General features: G+C 42.1%; 1 protein-coding gene across 2 annotated transcripts in view; it reads right to left on the bottom strand.

The window, feature by feature from the left end:
* Positions 1-27,495, bottom strand: part of LOC129700001 (latent-transforming growth factor beta-binding protein 2-like) — a 191,045-nt gene that overhangs the window by 84,520 nt on the left and 79,030 nt on the right. For both annotated transcript variants that reach the window (XM_055640130.1, XM_055640131.1), the window contains exons 5-8: positions 24,612-24,782; positions 19,252-19,443; positions 12,729-12,991; positions 6,978-7,080 (exon numbers count right to left, since the gene is read on the bottom strand). In XM_055640130.1, coding sequence (XP_055496105.1) covers positions 6,978-7,080; positions 12,729-12,991; positions 19,252-19,443; positions 24,612-24,782 — 729 coding nt within the window. The remainder of the gene's footprint in view (positions 1-6,977; positions 7,081-12,728; positions 12,992-19,251; positions 19,444-24,611; positions 24,783-27,495) is intronic.

The raw sequence follows: 27,495 nt of genomic DNA, 5'->3' as shown, positions 1-27,495 counted from the left end.
ATTAAAAGCAAATTGGGAGATTTATGATCATCAGTACACTAGCACGACCCGACGATACGATGCGATAGAACTTTTTTATCCCTGGAGGGAAATTAATTTGCCAACAGTCATAAAAAACACAAAATACATGAAACGTGAAATTAAAGTGACGAGTGGAAAGGCTTTGGGGATGTGCAAAGGAATGGAAGGGGAATCTGCCTCAATCTCAATCTACAGAAGGGGGAGAAGTTGTAAAGTTTGATAGCCACAGGGAAGAAGGATCTCCTGTGGCGTTCTGTCCTGCATCTTGGTAGAACCAGTCTGTTGTTGAAGGTCCTCCTCAGGTTGACCAGTGTGTCATAGAGGGGGTGAGCTGTATTGTCCAAGCAGTTTTGAGGAGCATCCTCCCCTTCAAGACCAACCTCCCATGAATCCACCTCCGACCCAAGGACGGAGCCAGCCTTCCTGATGAGTTTGTTGATCCTATTGGCGTCCGCAGCCTTCGCCCTGCTGCCCCAGCACACGTGTGGAAGAAGTTGGCACTGGCTACCACCAATCGGTAGAACATCTGCAGCATCTTACTGCAGACGTTGAAGGAGCGGAGCCTTCTCAAAAAGTACAGCCGGCTCCGTCCCTTCTTGTACAGGGCCCCAGCATTCCTGGACCAGTCCGGTTTACTGTCCATGTAAACTCCAAGGTATTTGTACTCCTTGGTAAACTCCACATCCATACCATTGATGGAGACAGGGAACGGGGCGTTCCTCTCCTCCTAAAGTCCACCACTAACTCCTTAGTCTTGCCAGTGTTGAGCTGCAGGTGATTCAGCCCAGACCACTCAACAAAGTAATTGACTACACCTCTGTATTCAGCTTCCCTCCCCTCGCTGATGCAGACCACAATTGCAGATTCATCTGAAAACTTCTGCAGGGGGCAGAGTTATATCTGAAGTCCGAGGTAATAGATGGTAAACAGGAAGAGAGAGAGGATCGCCCCCTGTGGGGCCCCTGTGTTGCTCACCACCATGTCTGAGACATAGTTTTGTAGCCTGACATATTGTGGTCGTCCAGTCAGGTAGTTGATGATCCAGGACACTAATGGAACATCCACCCGCATCTTCGTCAGTTTGCTCCCGAGCAGTGCAGGCCGGATCATGTTAAAAGCACTGGAGGTCAAAAAACATGACTCTCGCAATGCTTTCCGTGCACACACACTACAGCTTACAATTTTTACCAAAGCCAATTAACCTACAACACTGTACGTCTTTGGAGTGTGGGAGGAAACTGGAGCATCCAGAGAAAACCCACACAGTCATAGGGATAACGTCCAAACTCCGTGGAGACAGCACCAATAGTCAAGATTGAATCTGGGTCTCTGGCGCTGTAAGGTAGTGACTTTACTGCTGCGTCACTGTGTCGACTGATTATTCTAGTCATGCCAGAGTATTTTTATTCCCATTGTAAAAAGTTCAGGATAACAGACGGTCAATTTACTAATACTTGTACTGCATTTCATAAACATCATCACGTATATGTCGGCTGGAGTGACTGTTTAACACTCCTACATTGCACATGTGCAATCCATTCTCATGCAACAAATAACATGTCCAGGAAAAGACCCAAGGAGAGATACAAGATACAAGATAAATTTAATTGTCACGTGTGCCAGATGGCACAGTGAAATGAATTCCCATACAGCCATATAATAAAAATAAACAGGACTCAAACACACTATATAGAGATCTCAAACACAAAACATCCACAAGGGCACAGCAGGGAAGGGGCAATAACGTTTTTCCCCTGTGTGGGTAAGGCACCAAGTCAGTCTCTTCCTCCACTGTTCCCCGTGGTCAGAGCTCTCACAAGCTCCTCCGTAGTTGCAGCTACGGGCGGCCCGATGTCCTAGGACCACTCGCCGGGATGGATACCAGTCCGACAGTCTGGGCTGCGGACGTCCTCATCCAGTGCGGGCGTGGACACCAGAGTGCGGGCCCCCTCCTACCGGAGTCGGCGGGCTTCCAAAGTCCCGCAGGCCGGCGCCGGGTGGAGATTGCTGCTGTAGGCCCTCTGCAATGCGCCCCAGGACTCCTCGGTGTTGTTCAGCGCCGCCCGCGTTGGAAGCTCTCCGCACCAGAGCTCCACTATGTTGGAGCAATGGCCCAACGCTCCAGAGGTCCAAACGGCGACCCAGGTAGGCATCGCCCGCTCCGCGTTGACTCCAGCGCTGCGCCGCCGCTGTAGCAGCCCTGGTCCGGATCCCGGTCCCCGGCAGGAAAGGCCGCAATGATCCAGCTGGTAGGCCGCGAGGTGGGGGGCGAGGACGCGACTCGGAGAAATAGTCGCGTCCCCGCCAGGAAGAGACTTGGAGACGGTTTCCCCCCTTACCCTGCCCCCCTCCCCCACATAGAAAAGTAAAAGTTTCCCCCTAAAACAGACTTTTAGAGAATGGTCCTTTGGGATGCAAGCAGAAGCCTCCACGTGGGGCATCCCGGGCGATGCTGACGACAGACACTGTACCACACTGGACTGACTGAAGTAGCCAATTCTGTAACCACCGACCGTCAACCATCACTGACCGACCGGAAAGACGTGATATAGAAGATGGCCGGACACGAGGAAGAAGGATGGTCCTCGGAATGTAATGTGACGTTTGCACAGTGTGTTGAGGTGATTGAATATTACTTATTAATTATTTTCCAGTCCTTATCAATCTAATGGCACAGCAGAACTGGGCCTACCAATGTTTGCAATAGGCCATTAATTACATTACGACAAGCCAGATAGAAATGCTAAATAATAATTTCCAGTAAATTACAAAAACCATTATCCCTTATCCCTATCCTATATGCTACGGTCCAAACCGCTTACGAACTCATGGTGGTTTCAAAGATCAATCTGCTAACAATCCAAAAGAGACATAACTTCCATTGACTGACTAGCTCACTTCTTTCCCATGACTGCAGTAATTTTGTGGTGGAGAATCCTTACAATGAGGTGAATTTCACTTCAATAATATTTCAAGTAAGCAGTAATTCAAAGGAATTATACATTCATAACATATGAATACATTCCAGGTGGGGAAATTAAAAAAATTAAATCTTCCCAGCACTTTCTCTTCTGTAGTTGACAGAACTAACCTTATATTTACGTTAAATACCATGTGTAAACAGAAAACTACTGCCTGTACTACTTTACAACTGTTTTGTGAGTTCCATAACTCTGTAGACATTTAAAAAAAAAAACCACAGAGGAAACATTATGTCTCTTCTCTGCATATGGCCTTTCACTGCAGACTTCAGGACCCTTAAGGATGTAATCGTATTTACGTTAAATTTATGATACACATAATCAGACACTTCAGTTTCTGTCAAAACTATGTAGACACAGAGCACTAAACCCACAACAACTGTGCAAACTGGAAGTACATTCTAAAAAAACTGTATAGACCACCATAAAGTGCTAGAGTACTTCTTTGGATTCACAGAATTCAGTTTCTGTCCAAGTATGGAGACACACAGCACTACACATGCTGGAATCTTGTATACACCACAAAGTGCTAAGTATATGTGGAGGACAGGTGTGCTTCACTGTAGATACCAACCCACTACAGCAACAGGTATTACTTCACTGTAGGTACACAACCACTAAAGCTGGAGGTACACACTCAGCGGGTGCGGGTGCAGCAGCATCTATGGAGCGAAGGAATAGGCTGCAGCAGCATCTATGGAGCGAAGGAAATAGGCGTTAAATGTAATAGAAATAAATAGAAATAAAGATATGTGTTTGACCAGGGCAGCACAGTGGCACAATGGCAGAGTTGCTGCCTTGCAATGCTAGAGACACAGGTTCAATCCCAAGTATGTGTGCTGTCTGTACAATGTTTGTACATTGTCTCTGTGACCGCATGGGTTTTCTCCAGGTGCCTCGGTTTCCTCCCACACTCCAAAATCATACATGTTTGAAGTTTGATGATCGGCATGTTCTGGTAAGGAGGAGGGACAAGGATGGCAAAGTGAAGGAACCTTGGATGACCAAAGAGGTTGTACATTGGGTCAAAAAAGAAAAGGAGGTGTAGGCAAGGTTCAATAAGTTGAAATTAGACAGGGCCTTTTGAGGAATTTAAAGGAAGGAGGAAATAACTCAAGCAGGCGATTCGAAGGGCCAATGAAACCACAAAATGGCTTTGGCGAGTCAGATTAATTAAAATCACAAGGCTTTTTATACCTACATTAACAATAAGAGCATAACCAGAGAGAAGGTTGGACTACTCAAAGATAATAGAGGGGAACTAATAAGGTCATAAATAATAGGAGCATAATTATGCCATTCGGCCCATCTACTCCTCCATTCAATCATGGCTGTTCTATCTCTCCCTCCTAATCACATTCTCCTGCCTTCTCCCCATAACCCCCGACACCCATACTAATCAAGAATCTATCTGTCTCTCCTTTAAAAATATCCTTCGAGTTGGCCTTTACAGCCTTCTGTGGCAAAGAATTCCACAGATTCACCACCTTCTAACTATCTTTCTCATCTCCTTCGTAAAGGAACATCCTTAAATTCTGAGGCTATGACTTTAAGTTCATGACTCTCCCACAAGTGGAAACATCTTCTCCACATCCACTCTATCCAAGCCTTTCACTATTCTGTAAGTTTCAATGTCCCCGTCACTCTCCGAAACTCCAGTGAGTACAGGCTCAGTGTCGACAAACGCTCATCAAACGTTAACCTACTAATTCCTGGAATCATTCTTGTAAACCTCCTCTGGACCATCTCCAGGGCCAACACGTCCTTCCTCAGATATTTTTTGCATTCTTTACTACCGATTCGACGCAGATTAACTTTTTGGGAATCCTGCACCAATCCCTTTGCACCAAGTCCCTTTGCACCTCCGATTTCTTGATTCTCTCCCCATTTAGAAAATAGTCTATGCCTTTATTCTTACCAAAATGCATGATTCCACACTTTGCTACACAATATTCCATCTGCCACTTCTCTCCCCGCTCTCCCAACCTGTCCAAGTCCTTCTGCAGAGTCCCTGCTTTCTCTGCATCACCTGTCCTTCCACCTATTTTTGTATCATCCGCAAACTTGGCCACAAAGCCTTCAATCCCCTCGTCCAAATCATTAATATACAACGTAAAGACCACTGATACAACGTAATCCACTGATGCAATATGGATAGAGCTCAAAAACAAGAAGTGCGCATTAATTCTGATGGGATTACACTATAGGCTTCCAGAGCTATCTGGAGATAGAGGAACAGATATTTACACAGATTATGGAAAGATGTAAAAAACAATAGGGTTGTTGTAAGGGGTAACTTTAACATCTCCAAGATCGATTGGGACTTCCTGAGTGCACGAGGCTTAGATGGGGCAGAATTTGTTACGTGCATCCTTGGGTTTCTTGAAACAATATATAGACAGTTCAACTAGATGAGGGACCATACTGCAGTATATTGGGCAACATGCCTGGCTAGGTGACTGGTGTTTCAGTGGATAACCATATTGGGAACAATGAACACAACTTATGTTTTCAGATAGTCATGAATAAAGATGTCTGGGCTTTGGAGGAAAGTACTAAATTGGGGATGAGTAAATTGCAACATTATTAAGCAAGAGCTAGGGAGTGCAAATTTAGAGCAGCTGGTATTGGCCCGACATGTGGGAGTCAAATATAGAACAGCTGTTTAGTGTTCAGATCCAGTATATTCCGGTAAAGAGCGTGGCAGGGATAGAAAGGTAAGGGGAACCGTGGAGGTTTACAAGAATGATCCCAATAATTAGTAGGTTAACATATAATGAGCATTTGACAGCACTGGGCCTGTACTTGCTGGAGTTTAGAAGAATGAGGGGGGACCTCATTGAAACGTACCGAATAGTGAAAGGCCTGGATAGAGTGGATGCAGAGAGGATGTTTCCACTGGTGGGAGAGTCTAGGACTAGAGGTCATAGCCTCAGAATCAAAGGCCTTTCCTTTAGGAAGGAGACAAGGAGGAATTTGTACAGTCCGAGGGCAGTGAATCTGCGGAATTCTTTGCCACAGAAACCTGTGGAGGCCATCAATGGATGTTTAAGGCAGAGATAGATAGATTCTTGATTAGTGCAGATGCCAGCGGTAATAAGGAGAAGGCAGGAGAATGGTGTTAGGAGAGATAGATCAGCCAAGAATGAATGGCGGATTAGATTTGATGGGCCAAATGGCCTATTTCTGCTCTATCACTTATGACCTGATGATGTGAAACATTGTAAATTTCTTAAAGAAAAAGGTAAAATCAAGGAACAAGAAATCAGGCAGGACCTTTGAGGAATAGCAGGAAATAACTCAAGCAGGGAATTAGGAGCCTAAAAGGGGCAATGAAATGTCCTTGGTAAGTAGTATTCAGAGAATCACAGTCATTTATACATACACTAAAATAAGAGGGTTGCTAGGAAGGAGATATAATCACTTAAGGCTAAAGTAGGGAACTTTTTCCTTTGTGAAACTAATTTATCCTTTTTAGGGAAGCATTCTCTCATTTATCCATGTTACTCCAATCTCTCCATGGCCATGTGCCGGTCTTAAAGGCTGCTATCATGTACCTTTCTTAAATACCACTATTGGATATGCTTCTACCCTCAGCCATAGCAGCACATTCCGAAGTCCTTCCCCACTTCCTCTGCAACTTAAAACTCAATTCATTTCTAAATTTTTCAATTCTCATGAAAGGTCATCAATCTGAAACATTAACTGTTTCTCTCTACAGATGAAACCGGAACCACTGCATATTCCTAGCATGTTCTGTTTTCCAGTATTAGTGGTACTTTGCTTTTGAAAAATGCTCGTCAGCGAAGATGAAAAAGGATAACCTATTGTCGACTTGTCTCAATTTGAATAAATGGGGTTAAATTGCAATAGCGTTCAATCCAGACATACGTCCATCAATCTGAATGATATTCAGTAGATTCGGCTCCAGTAAAAACATTCAAGTTATTATTCTTAAAAACCTTGATGGCTTACCTAGTTTTGGAGGACATTGTGTGCATTTATGGTAACCCCATGATGATCCCACGCTCCCGCAACAATCATCCTGCTTTGTGAGACCTGGAAGTGGTTTTTCACACTATAATGCAAAGAAAAAAAAAAAGATTTGAATTATTTTACCTTTAAGGGGAATAGTTTTATTTTTCATAGTCAATAGTTTTTTGTCACGTTTAATGGTTGTTGACAGGCATATGACGAATTATAACATAGATATGAGAAAAATGATCAGCCAGTAACCGTATAACTGCAGTTATAACTGCATATAATACTCTTCTAATAACCATAAAGCCCCTTCATAATTAAAAAAGACACTTCACAATTTAAAATTATAATTCGCAATCTAAACTGATACTGCAAATTTGGCTGATCTACTATGGAGTACACAATGTCTGGACTTGATACAGCATGTCAAAGTTAAAGATGTTTCTAGCAGCTTGGACCATCCATAAATATTTTCTTTGGTTCATTGATGATAGTTATTCACTGTGATACCTTTCATTCCCTGAAGGGAGCAAGGGAAATAGAAATATGCCATTTAGCAGAGATGATATTCTGACTGAAGGTCTGTTATCAGTGGTATACTCCAAGGAACAGTTCTGGTACCTCTTTAAATGATACATATAAATGAGTTGACCAAAAATGTAGGTTGGTCAGAAAGTTGGCAGACACAAAAGGCGACAAAAGGAGTTGCAGTGAGTAAGAAAAAGGTTGTCAAGGGGTATAGCAGGATATAGATCAATTGGAAATGTAAGTGGAGAAATAGCTGATGAAGTTTAATCCAGAAAGGTGTTGCATTTTGAGAAGTCAAAAGTAAGAGGATAATATATGGTAATTGGCATTGCTGCACACAGGGATCTTTGGATGCAAGTCCATAGCTCTCAGAAAATGGTGGTGCAGTAGATAGGGTGGTACAATAGACATATGGCATACTTGCCTTCATTGATCAGAGCACTGTATATAAAAGTTGACACATTGTGTTGCAGGTGTATCAAACTTCACCCTGGCCATATTAACAGGATAGTGACAATCAAAGCAGGAGAAGGAAGAAGAAAACATTGAAGGTGGGGTAGAAGGGGAGGATGATTATAATGGTGATGGTAATTTAAATCTTCATTGCAGCTGGCATTCCCCCAGTACAACTGCTGTGTCTGCCACAACTTGAGATGAGTAGATTAGGTTAGGGAAATCCAAGTTAGATGGAGATATAACAGGCTTAAAGAACCTGGATAAGTTCAAGTTTCAAGTTCAAGTTTATATTTATTGTCATTGTACCAATTGGCAGAGTGAGATTTGGGGTCACCATACAGCCGTACAAATAAAAATAACACAACACACGATAGAATTTAACATGACCATCCCCACACAGCGGAATCAACGTTTCCCACTGTGAGGGAAGGCAATAAAGGTTCAGTCATCTTCCTCTATGTTCACCCGCGGTCAGAGCCTATTGAGGCCTCCGCAGTCGCCGCAACGGCGGCCCGATGTTCAGGCCTTCTCGCCGTATGATGGAGCTCTGGCGTTGGAAGAACACTCTCAGTGGCTTGGCGTTCCGAATCGTCCGCTTCCTACCAGAAGTCCACGGGCCAAACTGGGCAGAGCTCCACACGGTAATCCTCGGCTGTGAGATGTTAAAGTCTGCTCCACCCACGGCTGGAAGCTCCACAGACACAGTTCCACTGTGTTCAAGTCAGCAGTCCCAGCACTCTGGAGCTTCAACGGCGATCCACGGTAAGGCATCGCCCGCTCCGCGATGTTACTTCAGTGCTGCGCCGCTGCTGAAGCTGAAGATCTGGCCGGTCTCCGGCCGGAAAGGCCGCGCCAATCCAGATGGTAGGCTGCGAGAAGGGGTTGAAGATGCAGCTCGAAGGACAGACGCATCCTCGTCCAGGTAGTGACTGAGAGAAACAGTTTCCCCATTCCCCCCCCATCCCCCACATAAAAAGACTAAAAGACCTCCAAAACAAAACATAACATGAGCACATATGTCATGTGTGCATCAACTACAGTTCAGCATTTAACACAATCATTCACTCCAACCTCATCATCAAGCTTTAAAAACTGGACCTATGTACCTCACTATCTCCCTTTGCAAGTGGATCCTTGCCAGCCACAATCAGTCCAGATCAGTGACAACCTTTCCTCACCATCAATACAAGTATACCTCAAGGGTGCTTTGTCCCCAACTCTATTCTCTTTACACCCACGACTGTGGAGTTTAGCACAGCTCCAATGCCATTTACAAATCAGCAAATGACACTGCTGAATCATGGGTGGTGATGAATGAGCATACAGGAAAGAGAGGGCACCTGACATAGTGAAGCTGAAATAACAACGCCTGGCTCAATGTCAACAAAACCAAGGAGCTGTGCAGGAGGGAACTACAGATGCCAGTTTTTAGCATCTTACTGATATGCTATGTTAAGAGTTATGGATGGAGGTCATACCAGTCTTTCTACTTCAGTGCAGTCCCCAACACATAGGAGCAGTGTGTGGCCCAAAAGTCACGGCAATATTTCATCAGAGAGCAATTTGAGTCCCTCTTTGAACATTGAGATGCTTCTCAGACTATGCTCTTGTTAAACAATGAGATGACATTCATGAAGCAATTACATACACCATGTAGTTCATGGAGCAAAGAGACGATTGATCTCTGCTCATTATAGCAGAAATCCAAAATGAGCAGACTGCTCTCCCAAATAATCAGAGGTGTAAAGAAGCCGAGACATGCCCACCCATTACCTGACACCAATGCAATACAAACTTTACTTATCGCTTATCAGCATGTACCTGAATATTGTTTGGGTCTTGCTGTATACAAAAATGTATTACTTTGTTTACTGCAGGGAGATGGTGAAACAGCTAAATACAGTTTCCCCCAGTTATTTCTTGATATTACAAGTCTATTTGACTGAAGGCTGGCTTCTGGGAGGTGAGGATCCCAGGAGGATGTCAACATTCCTACTGAACACGGTTGCAACTACTTCTATCTGGTTATTTACCCTGAAAACTTGACCTGTTGTAATAGTGGATGGAAATACTTTAAGAGCTTTTTACTCTAATTGGTTTTTAGATTGCCGACAGCCATTATTAACTAGTTGTTTCATCCATTTGATTTGTTGTGATATGGACAAGCTATGCTGATTTTTGCATGGTGCTTTTGCTGTCCGATACACATTTCATGTGCCTGCTGCACTTTCTTGGAAATACGGGGTTTGGGAGATGCTGTTAGAATTGAAACGTACGAAGCACAAATGCTGGAAATCTGAAATAAAAACAGGAAATGATGGATACACTCAATGGATCATGTAGCTACTGAGGTGAGAGAAACAGAATTAGGATTTCAGGTCCATAACATCATCAGTACAATCAGAGTTGGCTAGGTAAATACTGTTCATCTGTGCCACATGTAAACTGTAAGTAATGCTGCTATTGCACAATACCAGTGACCCCCAGTTTGATTCTGACCCTGGGTACTGATTGTGTCGAGCCTGCATGTGCTTCCTGTAACTGAATATTGAACATGGAAATGCATGCTGAAGCTATGTTAATCCAGTACAGATGCCTGATATCCACCTGGACAAGATTTAAAATTGGCAAGGTATATTTTGACCAGAAAAGGTAGGTCAAATCTAGTTTAATTAATTACTATTCCACCAGATCAATCGCAATCATCAATGACATAATGGGATAGGCTATTAACAGAGCCATCGAGAGCAATGTCCTGTTCACGAATGGTCACTCTGGCATTAATAGAAACTGTAATAGGAGCAATCATGCGTGGTTGTAGTGGTTGTGATGGGCCAGTAGGTGTAGGAACAGAAAGGCAGTATAAGTTCCTTGGGTCAACTATCTACTGCAATGATGTTCCCTCCTCCACTATACTGGCCTAAGTGATCCCAGAAAATGGCAGAAAAGGCTCATTGGCTAATCTCCAATGTTATTTATGTTCGCAATTCATCAGATAATGAAAGACACACCCAAACTCACATGCATTTCACTTGGACAATATGTAGGCTTGCTCTAATAAAGCAAAATATTGACTATTTTAACATAGAGAGTTTATCCATGTTCCTTACAAACTCAGTTTTCTTGCAACCAAACTTTTCATCACGACATTCTGCAGAAAGTGGGAGGCAATGCCATTTAACGGGGCAAACGCATACAGGTGCGTCATCACTAATCAGAAGCATCACAGTGACCTTTAGATCAAGTCAAGTATCTTGGCAAGTGAATCTCATCCTGACTTCTCAAAACGACCCCATCATGGGCAAGGCACAAGTCATGAATGTAATACTCACCGCCTTCCCAGACGACTGAATTTCTAACAACATTCAAGAAATTACACCATCCAGGATAAATTAACTACGCATTTGACTGGCACTTCATCCAACACCATAACTGCAACATGTACCATCTACAAGAACGGCAAGGCTTCTTCAACAGCACCTTCAAAAATTTGATTTTTATTGTCTACAAAATTTAAGAACAAGGGAATATCTTCTCATCACTATATGATACTTCATCAAGTTAGTGGCTCTCGCCATCATCTCTTGACTCCAAGACTGAGTGGCGCAGAGCCTGGAAAGACGCCAACACCAACAACAGAGAGGTCATCTCAGCCCCGACAATGAAACCACCGGGTTTTGACCTCCATCGCAACCAATGGCTAACCCTGAACAGAATCTGCACCCTCCGTGCAAGAGCAGCCCGTCACCTGCACATGTGGGGGATGACAGACAACCCTTCTTGCGACTGCGGACATCCAGACCAGGCCATCCCACACATCGTGAATGACTGCCCACTGAGGCTTTTCCCTGGTGGCATCAAAGCCATCCACCTAGTAACTGATGCTGTCCTGGCCTGAATGTCTACCCTAGATCTACAATTTTAGGCTGTGCACGCTATACACAAGAAGAAGACCATCATCTCAAGAGCAATTATGCTTGGAAAACAATTGTCGCTTTAGTAATAACACCTATGTTCTTTGAATGAATATAAATAGGTATAAATATAAATATAGATAGGTTAAAAAAAAAGGTATTCCATGTACATTGAGCAGACTAGAATATAAAGGGTTATAAGTTAGATGACAAAATACAAAGATTTATTCGAACATAGATGGAGTATTGCTCAGGTATATCTTCAGATCCATGCATCTGATGCATGAAGTGTAAAATTCAGAAGAATAAAATTACTTTGGAGAGTGTACAGATTAGATTTAATACAGTGTGACCTAAACTCCAAGAGAATAATTAACAAGGAAAATGGGACAAACTTTTAATCTTGGAACTTTGAATATTGAGAAATGTGATCAAGGCAGTTGGACAATTATAAAATAGCTGACAATTTTTCTGCTGCTCAGAAAGTCTAGACTGGCTGATGTACACTAAATACTATATAATGACCAGGTCATTTTAAAAGGTAAGTACTACCTCCAAATTAAAAGTGGAGTTGAATTTTAGATCACCTTCTGCCAACAGTGGTTGATGCAAGTCAATTCCAAGTTTGAGATTTTTGTGAATGAAAGATATTAAGAGATACGAGTCAAGAAAAGATATATAAAGTCAAGACTGAGATTAATCAGATCTCTGAGAATAGCAGAACGGCAAATAGCGAAACTGCATTCTTCTGCTATAATTTTCCTATGGAATAAGAATCAGATATTCTTAATTTAATTTTCTTAATCACTTTTCTTGTTAATTGCATGCATTTAAAATATCGCCCTACCTGACCATCAGCCGTTTCCTGGAAACATCTTCCCATAGTCATAGGTCTACGATGCACCTGTGGCTGCCTACTGTGGCTTTCACTATTATTTGGTTGTGATCTTTGCTGTACTGAATGAACTGACAGTTGCTCCAGTGAATTCTTTATGTTTTTCTTAGGTGAAGAGTCAGGTGGGGTCTTCACTCGTGCCACTTGATGAATTTGTACTGTGGCCTCTGGTGGGTGGTTCACGTGTATATTAACCAGGGATGGATGCATAACAACTGTAGAAAAGGTGGAATCATAGTTTATAATACAAGTAATTTAGCAGTCAAATACTCCCAAACTGCATATTTTTGTTTTCTGATTATCAGCAATTATAGTTTTTTTAAGCAGAACGTTTTCTAACACATTACCAACACAAAGCAGGCAGGCTGCCCTCTCCCCTCCCTGATGGACATCTACACCTCCCGCTGCCTTAGCAGGGCAAAGAAGATCATCAAAGACAGCTCCCATCCTGCGTTTGGACTGTTCGACCTGCTGCCCTCTGGAAGGCGCTATAGGTGCATCAAATCCAGGACAAACAGACTCAGGAATAGTTGCTTTCCGATAATTATATCTACTATAAATTCAAATTCACACATGCACTGACTACACCGCCCAACACGGACTTCCATCTGTATATATGTATATATGTATGTAGCGCCGCAGAATTTGTGCACCTATTCCCCCCCCCATCTCCCTTCTGTTTTTTGTTTTTTCTGTTTCTTGTTTTTTGTGCTAAATTGTATGTATGCACTGAGTACGAGCAGCTTTCAGTTTCACTGTACATGTATAGTGACAATAAATGGCATATCTATATCTATATCTACACCAATTCTTCACTGGACACACCAATGGGAAAAGGGTGGGAATGAAAATCCTAATCACATTTATGATGACCTCCTGATTTTGTAACTATTCCTTTAAATGTACAGACAATGGTTGTGTTACAAGTTGATTGATCATTCCAGCTTGATCAATTTTCTTCAAAATTCAAAATTGAAATCTCATTAGTTAATCACAAGGCAATGTCGATTTATGATAAAACCTGGGCATGAATGCAAAACACTCATGATAAACAGTCGAAGAATTGGTCAGAGAGGCAGAGTTGATTACCATTGATCCAATAATGTATATTCAGAAAGTGGTTAAAATTAAAATACATGCAGGTTACATAATGGAATTTGACTACATTCCAAGACAACTTAGAAATTAAAGAATAAATTGGGCAAAATATACAATTAGTCAGAACAATTTCTGATAATGAAAATTACTTCATAAAAGTACCCCCGTTTTCTTTATTAACTGGGGTACCGCATTTAAAACAATGAGGTTATACTGTAACGTTTTAGAATATTGGTTTAGCCACAGCTAGAATACAGCATTCAATTCTGGTTGGCATTGTATAGGAAGGATAGTAATGCACAAGATATCTAACAGAACATTGCCTGGAATGGATTTTTACTGTCAGGTGTTGCATCATTATTGGACTTTGGTTATGCCACATTTGGAGTATTGTGTGCAGCTCCGATCGCTTCATTTCAGGAATGATATATAGGCTATGGAGAGGGTACGTGGGAGGTTTATCGGAATGGTTCCAAGATTAGAAAATAAGGAGATATTGGGCAAACTGGATTGTTTTCTCTGGAATGTTAGAAGTTGAGGGAAGACCTGATAGAAGTTTATAAAAGTAAAAGAAGCATAGATAGGGTAGACGGTCAGAATTTTTTTCAATGGTGGAAATGTCAAGGATTAGAACACTAGCTTCAAGATAAGATGGACAAGGTTTTGAGGAGATGTGAGGGGAAGAGGAGAATAGTTTAACTTGGCGTCATGTTTGACTTGGAAATTATGGATAGAGGGCCTGTTTGTGTTCTTAAGTTTCCTCATGGAAGGTTGGTTAAGAAGGTTCAATGGTTGGGTATTAATGGTGGAGTAGCAAGATGGATTCAACAGTGGCTGAATGGGAGATGCCAGAGAGTAATGGTGGATGGTTGTTTGTCAGGTTGGAGGCCAGTGACTAGTGGGGTGCCACAGGGATCTGTGTTGGGTCCTTTGTTGTTTGTCATGTACATCAATGATCTGGATGATGGTGTGGTAAATTGGATTAGTAAGTATGCAGATGATACTAAGATAGGTGGGGTTGTGGATAATGAAGTAGATTTTCAAAGTCTACAGAGAGATTTATGCCAGTTGGAAGAGTGGGCTGAAAGATGGCAGATGGAGTTTAATGCTGATAAGTGTGAGGTGCTACATCTTGGCAGGACAAATCAAAATAGGACGTACATGGTAAATGGTAGGGAATTGAAGAATGCAGGTGAACAGAGGGATCTGGGAATAACTGTGCACAGTTCCCTGAAAGTGGAATCTCATGTAGATAGGGTGGTAAAGAAAGCTTTTGGTGTGCTGGCCTTTATAAATCAGAGCATTGAGTATAGAAGTTGGGATGTAATGTTAAAATTGTACAAGGCATTGGTGAGGCCAATTCTGGAGTATGGTGTACAATTTTGGTTGCCTAATTATAGGAAGGATGTCAACAAAATAGAGAGAGTACAGAGGAGATTTACTGGAATGTTGCCTGGGTTTCAGCAACTAAGTTACAGAGAAAGGTTGAACAAGTTAGGGCTTTATTCTTTGGAGTGCAGAAGGTTAAGGGGGGACTTGATAGATGTCTTTAAAATGATGAGAGGGATAGACAGAGTTGACGTGGATAAGCTTTTCCCACTGAGAGTAGGGAAGATTCAAACAAGGGGGCATGACTTGAGAATTAAGGGACTGAAGTTTAGAGGTAACATGAGGGGGAACTTCTTTACTCAGAGAGTGGTAGCTGTGTGGAATGAGCTTCCAGTGAAGGTGGTGGAGGCAGGTTTGTTTTTATCATTTAAAAATAAATTGGATAGTTATATGGACGGGAAAGGAATGGAGGGTTATGGGCTGAGCACAGGTATATGTGACTAGGGGAGAATACGTGTTCGGCACGGACTAGAAGGGTCGAGATGGCCTGTTTCCGTGCTGTAATTGTTATATGGTTATATGGTTAATGGTTAAGTAGATTAAAGACCATCTTTTACACTATTATGGTATCATGGACTTGTTTTCTTTCCATATTTTTACTGTCTTGCAGAATTTACATGCAACTTGGGTATAATTTATGTTCTATGCATAATGTCAATATTACGTGCCTGTTATGCTGCCGTAAGCAAGATAACCGTACCTATGCACGTGACAATAAACAGGTCTTGATTTGGCCAGACCTGATAGAGATGCACAAAAATATAAAGAGGCAGAGATAGCAATGTTTTCTATAACTAGAACGAAAATGTTTAAGGTAAATGGTGAGTTTATAAGGGAGTTTATAAGGAATCTAAGGAAAAAACTTGTTCACTCAAATGCTGGCTTGAATCAGGCTGCCTGACTGAATGGTGGAGGCAGGTACTCTCACAATATTTAATAATTATCTAGTTCAGCATTTATATTACCAACACAAAGCAGGCTATGGACAAAATGGAATTAGTATAGATAAATATTAGCTGGTCAGCAGAGCATCATGGGGCCACAGAAGGTAATTCTGTGATGTATAACTCTAAAAGATAGAAAAAAATAAAGTATACTCCGTGAATGATGCCGATACATCAAATCATTTTCTTTAACATTCAACCATATGATGTAGACATACTAAGCAAGTTTGGCATTTATTATCCATCACTAACTCTTCTTCATCGGCAATCTCTCAGGACTGAGGATAACCTCCCTCAATGGCAATAACCAGCAGACAATAAATGCTGGTCTTGCCGGTGATGCTCAGAACTCAAACATGAATATTATTAAAACATCCAGAATCTTAATATTCTTCTATCTATGTCTATACAATAAATAGAGGTTTTTAAATTTTAGTTTTTTAGTTTACAGATAGAGCATGGGAATGCATGGGCCAACGATTACACCTACTCATCCCAATTGGACATCCTACCCACTCCGGTCAATTTATGAGCCAATTAACCTACAAGCCTGCACGTCCTTGGAATGTGGAAAGAAACCAGAGCACCCAGAGAAAACCTACGCAGTCGCAGGGAAAACATACAAACTCCGTATAGACAGCACCTGTAGTCAGGATCAAACTCGGGTCTCTAGTGCTGTAAGGCAGCAGATCTATTGCTGCACCACTGTGTCACCCCCTTTGTTTTCTTACGGAATAAATATTCATATATAATATATATATTCATATATATATACATATACAGGTGCACAACCTTTTATCCGACGATCCAAATAACGAAAACCTCCGAATAGCGACATTTTTTTGGTCCTTGAAGAAAGGTCCTTGAAAACGTTCACCGAGGGTGGCCCGCAGAGCTGACAACGGAACCTCCGGTCAGTCCTCGAAGAAAGGGGAACTAAATCCCCATTCATAAAAGAGAAGGTGAGGGTATATTGCGTGGGAGGGTTAATAATTGACAATATGCTGCTGCCTGCCCGCCGAGTTAAAAAGTTCCCACGGTAGACACGATACACCGTGTATCGTGAGTCTTGCGTGGGAACTTTTAAACTTAGCGTGCAGGCAGCAGCAGATTGTCGCTCCCTTCAGTTTCACCCCACCTACACCCCTCTGCTTCCCGGCCATGTGTGTAACCCCTTCCCTGCCCTTCCCTCCCCAGCTCCCCGCTCATTGCACCGGCGCGGGGGCTTTGCACTGTCTTCACGTCGGCGATTCTAGCAGCGCAGTGCAGTCACCGGAGACGTCAGGACCAACGGGACACCGACCCCCAGGCCCACCGCAAGCACGGAGAACCCAGAGACCCACAGCCAGCAACAGCCCAGCCCCGTTCCAACTCCAGAGGAAAACTGCAAACTGGCCGGAGACGTCAGGACCACCAGAAGCCGCTCCCCGATGGGCCGCTACGGCGACAAGTGGCAGTTCGCCCACAGCCCGAGCTGCGCACTCTCATCGGGACACCGACCCCCAGGCCCACTGCAAGCACGGAGATCCCAGATCAGCAACTCCAGCCCAGCCCCGTTCCAACTTCAGAGGAACACGCAGTGTATGGGCAGAAGCTGATAGTGTGGAAGGTACTTCTTGTTCTTGGGGTCGCATTGGAGGGGGAGTGGGATATTGTGCTGTTTGATCGCCCCCTACTATCCCAGGGACAGGGAGACAGGACGTTCACCGAGGGCGGCCCGCAGAGGTGACAGCGGAACCTCCGGTCGGTCCTCGAAGAAAGGGGAACTAAATCCCCATTCATAAAAGAGAAGGTGAGGGTATATTGCGCGGGAGGGTTAATAATTGACAATCTGCTGCTACCTGCCCGCTGAGTTTAAAAGTTCCCACGGTAGACACGATACACAGTGTATCGTGAGTCTTGCGTGGGAACTTTTAAACTTAGCGTGCAGGCAGCAGCAGATTGTCGCTCCCTTCAATTTCACCCCACCTACACCCCTCTGCTTCCCGGCCATGTGTGTGACCCCTTCCCTCCCCTCTCCAGCTCCCCGCTCATTGCACCGGCGTGGGGGCTTTGTACTGTCTTCACGACGGCGATGGCTACAGGTCTGTGCAGTCACTGGAGATGTCAGGACCAATTGGACGTCGACCACCAGGCCCACCGCAAGCACGGAGAACCGAGAGACCCACAGCCAGCAGCAGCCCAGCCCAGCCCCGCTCCAACTTCTTCTGCCGGGATCAAGGCGCAAACTCGCGACCTTGCGGATATGAGCCGAGCACTCTACCACTGAGCCAGCCATTAAAATCTACGCAAAAAAATTTCCATTCCGAAGACCGACAAATTCTGAATTACGAAAGGTGTCTGGTCCCAAGGCTTTCGGATAAAAGGTTGTGCACCTGTATATATATATTCATATATAATATATATATTCATATATATATACATATATATATATATATATTCTCTGTATATATATATACACATTGTTACATATAAATTTTACTTAAAGTTTACGTTGATATTTTACAATGGTGCATTTGTATACCAATGCAATCTAAATATATACATATTTTAATTATTTCTTCCTGCAAAGGAGGCCATTCAGCCACTCAAGTCTAGTCTACCTCTCATCAGTTCTTTTCTACCCACTTATTTCCTCGAAATCGGGTGTCAGAGGTTATGAGGAGAAGGCGGGAGAATGGAGTTAGGAGGGAGAGATAGATCAGCCATGATTGAATGGAGGAGTAGACTTGATGGGCCGAATGGCCTAATTCTACTCATATCACTTATGATCTTATGAAAATGTCCATCAACTTCACCCTGAATTTCCTACCAACCAATGATACTAGTTGACAATCAGCCTACCAAATTAGCCCACCAGCAGAATGTCTTGGGAACACAGGAAGGCACTGAAGTAACCACGGAAACCTACAGTCACAGGGAACATGTAAATTCCACATGTGCACCCATTATCTGCAATGCAGAATTATGTGCGGCAATACAAATGGTTATCACAATATGGATAGATACTCTTCCAACAATAACAATTAAACCCAATTATTTACCTGGCTGATTTGAAAGAGGGAGTGTGTAAACAGACTGTGTGTTGGAAGAATCTGCAGGTGCTATCCTTGTCACAATCTGTTTTTTATGAAGCACTGGAAGATGGCAGAACTTTCCTGTTGAGTTTGACGGGCACCAACACTTGTCCCTTCCAATGCAGTACCCTCCATTCAGACATGGTATCTGGCAAAAATCTAAATACAAATACATTGGTGATTAATTGCTGGCTAATTTAGTTGATTTGTGCATCATTCAAAACAAATAATTGTTTCTGTTTTTGACAGTTTGTTGGTGGTACTTAAGGGTAAAGAACAGCAGGTTTTATGACATTCTGAAACCTAAAAATTGATTAGCAACTATTAATTGCTCTTATTTTGCTTTGTATTTGATTTTGATTTGTTGATTATTATTTAATGACTATCAACTGATTGTCTAATCTTATAACCATATAACAATTACAGCACGGAAACAGGCCATCTCGACCCTTCTAGTCCGTGCCAAACACATAATCTCCCCTAGTCCCATATACCTGCGCTCAGACCATAACCCTCCATTCCCTTCCCGTCCATATAACTATCCAATTTATTTTTAAATGATAAAAACGAACCTGCCTCCACCACCTTCTCTGGAAGCTCATTCCACACAGCTACCACTCTCTGAGTAAAGAGGTTCCCCCTCATGTTACCCCTAAACTTCAGTCCCTTAATTCTCATGTCATGTCCCCTTGTTTGAATCTTCCCTACTCTCAGTGGGAAAAGCTTTTCCACGTCAACTCTGTCCAAATTTATCCAAATTTATTGTTCTTATTTTTTGATAGGAGCTGTATTGCCAGGCCTTCCTCCTTTTCTCTGTAAGTGCAAAACAAACTATCAATTATCAATAATCATTACAGATATTCTATCAAAAACCACTCCTGGCCATGCAATTCAGGCACAAACCATGCTCTGTTTAAAAACATACTTGTACATCTCCTTTAACCTTTGCCCCTATTTTCTTTAAATAATGTTGTTAATAGCCATCCATGGTAATAAACTCTTACTTTAAGGAGTCAAGAGTTTGGATTTCATTCTTACTTTATGTTTAAACTGAAGCCAGTTTCATGAGTCCCTTGCCACATTACAAGATGGAGTACCAACTGTGTACCATGATGCAAAAGAACAACTCCTTTATGAAAAATTCGCTACTTGTCTTCCTTCATCCTTATTGAAGCCAAAAATGCTGAGAAAATCTATCAGTCATGAGTGGTGTGAAGGACCTAAAAAGACACTCTTAAGGGCCTGTCCCACTTAGGCTATTTTTTAGGTGACTGCCAGCGACTAGGACAATGGAATTCACTGAAGTCAGCACCAGCAACAACCTACGTTAATCTGGCGACAACCTACGACAGCACCTACAACAGCCCAAATTGTCGCCACTGTCGCCGAAACATGTTGAAAATTTTCCGGCTAGTCGCATAATAAATCGCCTAAGTGGGACAGGCCCTTTACAATTGCTGTTACTGGGTATCTCCAACATCAAAAGGGATATATAAACACTGTCTATTTCTTCTTAAGGGCCTGTCCCACTTGCCGATTTTTTCAGCAACTGCTGGCGTCATATCAGCGTTGTCAAAATATTTTGAACATTTCAAATCCAGCGGCGACAAAAATAATGTTGGGACATATAATTTAAAGGCAGTAGAGTAAGTGGTTAAGGCACATCAAATATTTCCCATTTAAATGCATGTCAAAAATGTAAAATACTGTAATCAGAGCCATCTAGAGTGCCACATACTATCTCTGCCATAACATTACATATAACATATATAACATATAACAATTACAGCACGGAAACAGGCCATCTCGACCCTTCTAGTCCGTGCCGAACACGTATTCTCCCCATGTCCCATGTACCTGCGTTCAGACCCTAACCCTCCATTCCTTTCCCGTCCATATAACTATCCAATTTATTTTTAAATGATAAAAACGAACCTGCCTCCACCACCTTCACTGGAAGCTCATTCCACACAGCCACACAGCTGAGTAAAGAAGTTCCCCCTCATGTTACCCCTAAACTTCTGTCCCTTAATTCTCAAGTCATGTCCCCTTGTTTGAATCTTCCCTACTCTCAGTGGGAAAATCTTATCCACGTCAACTCTGTCTATCCCTCTCATCATTTTAAAGACCTCTATCAAGTTCCCCCTTAACCTTCTGCGCTCCAAAGAATAAAGCCCTACAGGAAAAGTATTAATGTACTACAATGGCTATTAAGAATATTTACACGGGCAATGCTAGGGATGGCAAGGTTTAAGAAAGAATGAGGATTGGTCAAGGGTGGGATTGTTTTCAGTATAAGAAACTGAAGAGAAATGTAAATAAAGCAAAATAAAACTATATCAATAAAGCCTATTCATCTTAATGGAGAAATTAATAACTGCATTGGACGGATTTAAGGTAAGAGGTGAAAATGTTATGCTGAAGTTAAGAATGTTACTTTCACTTGTAGTGATGGTGTCGGCATCTCTCTGTCGGAATTAATGGTTGATGTAGAGCTCTGATCACCCTTAAAGGTTACTCAAATGAGAACCCAATGTGCAGTGACCTGGGAGCTAAGAACTGAATGCCAAAGTGCTATAATCTTCTTTTGTATCCAGCTTGGCCACAATGGTGAACTGGCCTCCTTTGTACATTTCTTCAACATACAACATTTGGATTTCTGAGATAAGAATTCTCAAATGTATTACTTTTTTTATTGATACTAGCTCCTTCTTATTGCTGACTGGATAATCCTGTAACGTTTAGAACACTATAAATGCAAACCATCTTTGATGCAAACTATCAATGTTTGTCATTGACAAAGAAACAAACAATAATATTACAATGGATAATGCTGACCCTTTAGGAAATATGTCCAACCAAATAATTTGCAAAAGTTCTTCAACACACAAATTCTTTCACATATTATCTTTTGTTCACATATTTAATAAAATGACCTGCCGAGAATGTATTAAATCAGTCATTCTTTAACACCACCCTAGGACAGACAGTCTATAACTATAGTGATATAACTTTAGTGATCCTTGAAACATTACTAGTACTCCAATGTTCTTATTTTCAGACACAATGAACTTATTGCCGTCTGGTGTATAATGCTTAAAACAACCTGGCAAACCAGAAAAAGATGTTTGAAATTTCAACATAAATGTACACAAGGAAATGAAAGGATAATGTAGTGCTGAAAAATAGTGCAGACTACATTAGTGTGCCAAGAATTGAAATTATATGTCATTATTTCTCCCAGGATTATATTAAAACATTTTCATAGAGTATCCATGCCAAAATACATATTGTGAAATCGAAAAGTGATTTCCAAAAGCAGAATAAAACAGTAATTTTATAATTATAACTAATATAGATCAAAGTGGTACAAAAGTCCAATGTTACCATATTATACTAATCTCCAACTTAAAAGTTCTGGAATCATTTCACACAATGTTCTGTTTCCATAGAAGCACATAGAATCTTTGTTCAAACTGAGGGGAAAATATTACATCCTCAACTCAAAATCTTTAATTCTCTTTTAAATATATTGTGATAGATAGAAATCCATTCTGCACCATTGATGGTGTGATCATTCCTTCCTTTAGAAGCACGTTTTTGCCAACATACTAAATAGTACTAGGACTTTTCCCTGGCATTTTCAGCAGTAAACAAGCATTGCCTGGGTCAAAAGGTCATGAAAATAAATGAGACCTACTGTAGATTCTTAAGACTCTTCCATCTCAAAATCATATGTTGTTTCCTGGACAGACCTTGGGATATCGGGCAAAGGTGAATTTCAGTCTGTGATTACTGCTAAAAATATCACTGATATGATAATGGGAATGGAAGAGTCTTTTATGTCTATCTTTTGTTTTTAAATGATCTAATTTATTAAAATTCTCACAATTCCTGTATGATAATATTATGTAAGAACAGTGTTTCTTTTCCCCTTCATCTCCACTCTCGCCTTCCAACAAATGCAAAGAGGTTGTGCAGGACTTTGTCATGAAGATCAAGACCACAAAGTTTGCTGCTTCTGTCAACCCCATCCCTTTACCCCGCGGGTGCGGCAGCATCTATGGAGCAAAGGAAATAGGCAAAGTTTTGTGCCAAAACCCTTCTTCAGACTGATGTAGGGTGGGGGGGGGGGGGGGGGGGGAGAAGATAGAGAGGAGGAGCCAGAGGGCTGAGGGAGAGATGAGAAGGGGAGGAGACAATAAGGGCTACTGGAAATTGGAGAAGTCAATGTTCATGCCGCTGGGGTATAGACTGCCCAAGCGAAATATGAGGTGCTGCTCCTCCAATTTACAGTGGTGCTCACTTTGGCCATGGAGGAGGCCCAGGACAAAAAGGTCGGATTCGGAATGGGAGGGGGAGTTGAAGTGCTGAGCCACTGGGAGATCAGGTGGGTTATTGCGGACGGAGCGGAGGTGTTCGGCGAAACGATTGCCAAGCCTGAGCTTGGTCTCACCGATGTAGATCAGCTGACATCTAGAGCAGCGGATGCAATTGATGAGGTTGGAGGAGGTGCAGGTGAACCTCTGTCGCACCTGGAACGATTGCTTAGGTCCTGGAATGGAGTCGTGGGGGGAGGTAAAGCGACTCCTGCGGCTGGTAAATCTCTTCTGCACTATTTCCAACTTCATCCTTCTTGTAACTGGGTGATCAGAATTGAACCCAAGGGCACTCCTATGATGGTCTCACCAATTACTTGTACAACTGCATCATGATGTCCCAACCTTTGTAATCAATAGCCTTCCCAATGAATGAAAGCATATATTCTGTTTTGTTGAGCAGACTAGCAAGGCCATTCTGAAAAAAATGTTAGCTTAATTTTATTTATAAAGATTATTCTACATCTCTGAGTCCATTAAAATCTTTCACATTTGTACCTCACTCAATTCCCCAAGTATCTACCTGTATTATCCAACTTCCAGGTAAAACTTCCATCAATAAACTTACGTTGACTCCAGGTCCATCCTTCTACGTGCCATTTCAATTATAAACACTTTTTTCCCTGAAAATTGCAACTTTTCATTTGCAACTTGTTGGCAATATACAAATGAGGCCCAAATTTCAAAATCTTATGTCTTATGTCAAGGGTTTCTGTGCAGAATCTCATGTCTGTCCAAGATTGAAATTTACCTTTAACTACTCTTAATAGTCTGATTACACATTCCACAATTTTAGCCTTGCATTAATCTTCTGGATGGACAGGATTGCCACCTCTTTCAGCTGGTTGCTTCCCAATTGGTTTACAATTTTGAATATGTAAAAATAATAATACCTGTACAGAATTTTCCATTTTAATTTTATAAATCAATAACTTTAAATTTACTTACAGATTCGAAAGCCAGATTTGGACACAGGACCATAACCATTTTCACTGTAAAGTGTAGTTGGATCACCTTTCTTACAACTGTTGTGACATTTTCCATTTCTACACTGGCGTTTGCAAATAGTCGGTGTGAAGACAATTTTTATTGTTCCTACATTCATTGTCAGATTTGCTCCTGCAAGAAATAAAAAGTTTGGGAGATAAGCAATATATAAACTTGAAATTTTTGATTAGTCAATAGACTATAGACAATAGACGATAGACAATAGGTGCAGGAGTAGGCCATTCGGCCCTTCGAGCCAGCACCGCCATTCAATGTGATCATGGCTGATCATCCCCAATCAGTACCCCGTTCCTGCCTTCTCCCCATATCCCCTGACTCCACTATTTTTAAAAGCCCTATATAGCTCTCTCTTGAAAGCATCCAGAGAACCTGCCTCCACCACCCGGCAGAGAATTCCACACTCACCCCGAGAAAAAGTGTTTCCTCGTCTCTGTTCTAAATGGCTTACTCCTTATTCTTAAACTGTGGCCCCTGGTTCTGGACTCTCCCAACATCGGGAACATGTTTCCTGCCTCTAGCGTGTCCAAGCCCTTTACAATCTTATGTTTCAATGAGATATCCTCTCATCCTTCTAAACTCCAGAGTGTACAAGCCCAGCTGCTCCATTCTCTCAGCATATGACAGTCCCGCCATCCCGGGAATTAACCTTGTAAACCTACGCTGCACTCCCTCAAGTATATAGCTTGGGAAATACCAGAGCAAAATGGAGCCAACTAGACGATGAGCAGAAATACTTACAACTATTCAAAGTAGATGTCAGATCAAATATCTCACTTAATGAAGAAATGATGGAGAGCATCTAATTATAATGAAACATATGTCAGGGACTGATAATAGAAATGAAGAAAAGGTATGCATGATGGTGATCAATTTGTACCAAACCACAGAAAGGCATCAAAACTAACAACATGATAATCTCGTGATAATATACATTTTGTTGAAGGAAATCCAGAGTATTATTTAAAGTCTTCAAAATGCAACCCATATCCATTTGGACTAACTTCACACAAAAAAAAAAAAAATTTGGATGATGAAAATGATACTTTTTGTGACTTGTTTTGTTGATAATACGAAGATAGATAGGAATAGGATAGGAAATACTTTATTGTCACATGTGACTAGGCACAGTGAGATTCTTTGCTTGCATACACAATGTATACAAACAGCAGCCATCTACGGTGCAGACAAAGCACGCCGGTTCCCCCTTTTGTCCCCCCCCCCCCACAATTGTCCATTGTCCATTGTCCCTTGTCCTCCCCCCACCTCCCTCAAAGTCAAAGGTACAGTGAAATGAAGTTGCCTGGCAGCGATACACTCCCCCCACACCGGGTCCTCCATTGTTCTTCCCCTCCCCCCTCACAGTGCTCATGGAGGAGCAGATAGTGTTGAGAAAACAGGGAGTCCGTAGAAGGACTTGGACAGGTTGGGAGTGAGCATTGATGTGGCAAATGGAGTACAGCATAACAAAGTGCTGCAGCAAGCAAGAATTTCATTGTCCTATCTGGGACACATGACAATAAATTCTCTTGACTTGACTTGAACGGTTGTGCACTGCAGTGGGTGCAATAAAGGCGTGGACTATTCTCTAAATGGGATTCAGAATCCCATTCAGGTTACAGAAATTAGAGGTGCACAGGGACATGGGAGTGCTAGAGCATTATTCCCAAAAGGTTAATTTACAGGTTGAGTCAGTGGCAAATGCAATGTTAGCATTATTTTGAGAGGACTAAAATATAAAAGCAGGGATGTAATGCCGAGGCTTTCTAGAGCACTGGTCAGACCACATTTGGAATATTGTGAGCAATCTTGGGCCCCATATCTGAGAAAGGATATTCTGGCATTGGAGAGAGTCCAATGGAGGTTTACAAGATTCCAGGGGTGATTGGGTTAAAGTCTGAGCCGTATTTGATGGCTCTGGGCGTATATTACTCACTGGAGTTTAGGATGAGGGGCAATCTCATTGAAACCTACCAAATCATGAAAGGCCTAGATAGAGTGAATGTAGAGAGGATATTTCCAGTGGTGGGAGAGTCTCGGACCAGAGGGCACAGCCTCAGAATAAAAGAACGTGCCTTTGAAATGGAGATGAAAAGTAATCTTTTTAGTCAGAGGGTGAAGAGCCTGTGGAACTCATTGCCACAAACGGCTTTGGAGGCCAGGTCATTGGGAAATTTTAAAGCAGAGATTGATTGGTTCTTGACTGGTAAGGGTGCCAAAGGTTACGGAGAGAAGGCAGGAGAAGGGCGTTGAGAGGGAAAAATAGATCAGCCACGATCAAATGGCAGAGCAGACTTGTTGGGCCAAATGGCCTAATTCTGCTTCTTTGTCGTGAACTTATGAGTATCTAACAGATGAAACGCTGGTACTAAGCTACATGTTTTGAGTCCTGATGCAGTCTCAACAGTTGCTGTCTGACCCATTATGTTTCTCCACCAGTTTTTTAGTAATCTTGTTAATAACCAAAGTATACTGTCACCAAGCATAATGTCCTTTCTCAACGTTTTTCAATCAAAAATAGTAAGATTAAACGGGAACTTACCAGTTTGAAGTTTGATCTGTATTTTATGAGGAGTTACGATGAGGGGTTACGTGAAGAAGCCCGCCAGGCGCATGCGTGTCATTCTTCAAAGCAGTGGTGTGGAATCACAGATAACTGTAATGACTAAATATAGTAAGATTAGAGAAGAGATACCAGTTAAGTATATGATCTGGGTGGGAGCGGAGGGCACGTAATCCCTCATCGTAACTCCTCATAAAATACAGATCAAACTTCAAACTGGTAAGTTCTCGTTTAATCTTACTATTTTACTTCGGAGTCACGTGA

Source organism: Leucoraja erinacea, chromosome 9, assembly GCF_028641065.1.
Source record: "Leucoraja erinacea ecotype New England chromosome 9, Leri_hhj_1, whole genome shotgun sequence".
Classification (NCBI taxonomy): domain Eukaryota; kingdom Metazoa; phylum Chordata; class Chondrichthyes; order Rajiformes; family Rajidae; genus Leucoraja; species Leucoraja erinaceus.
Note: the sequence above shows the minus strand (reverse complement) of the source record. Positions and strands in the feature narration are given on the sequence as shown.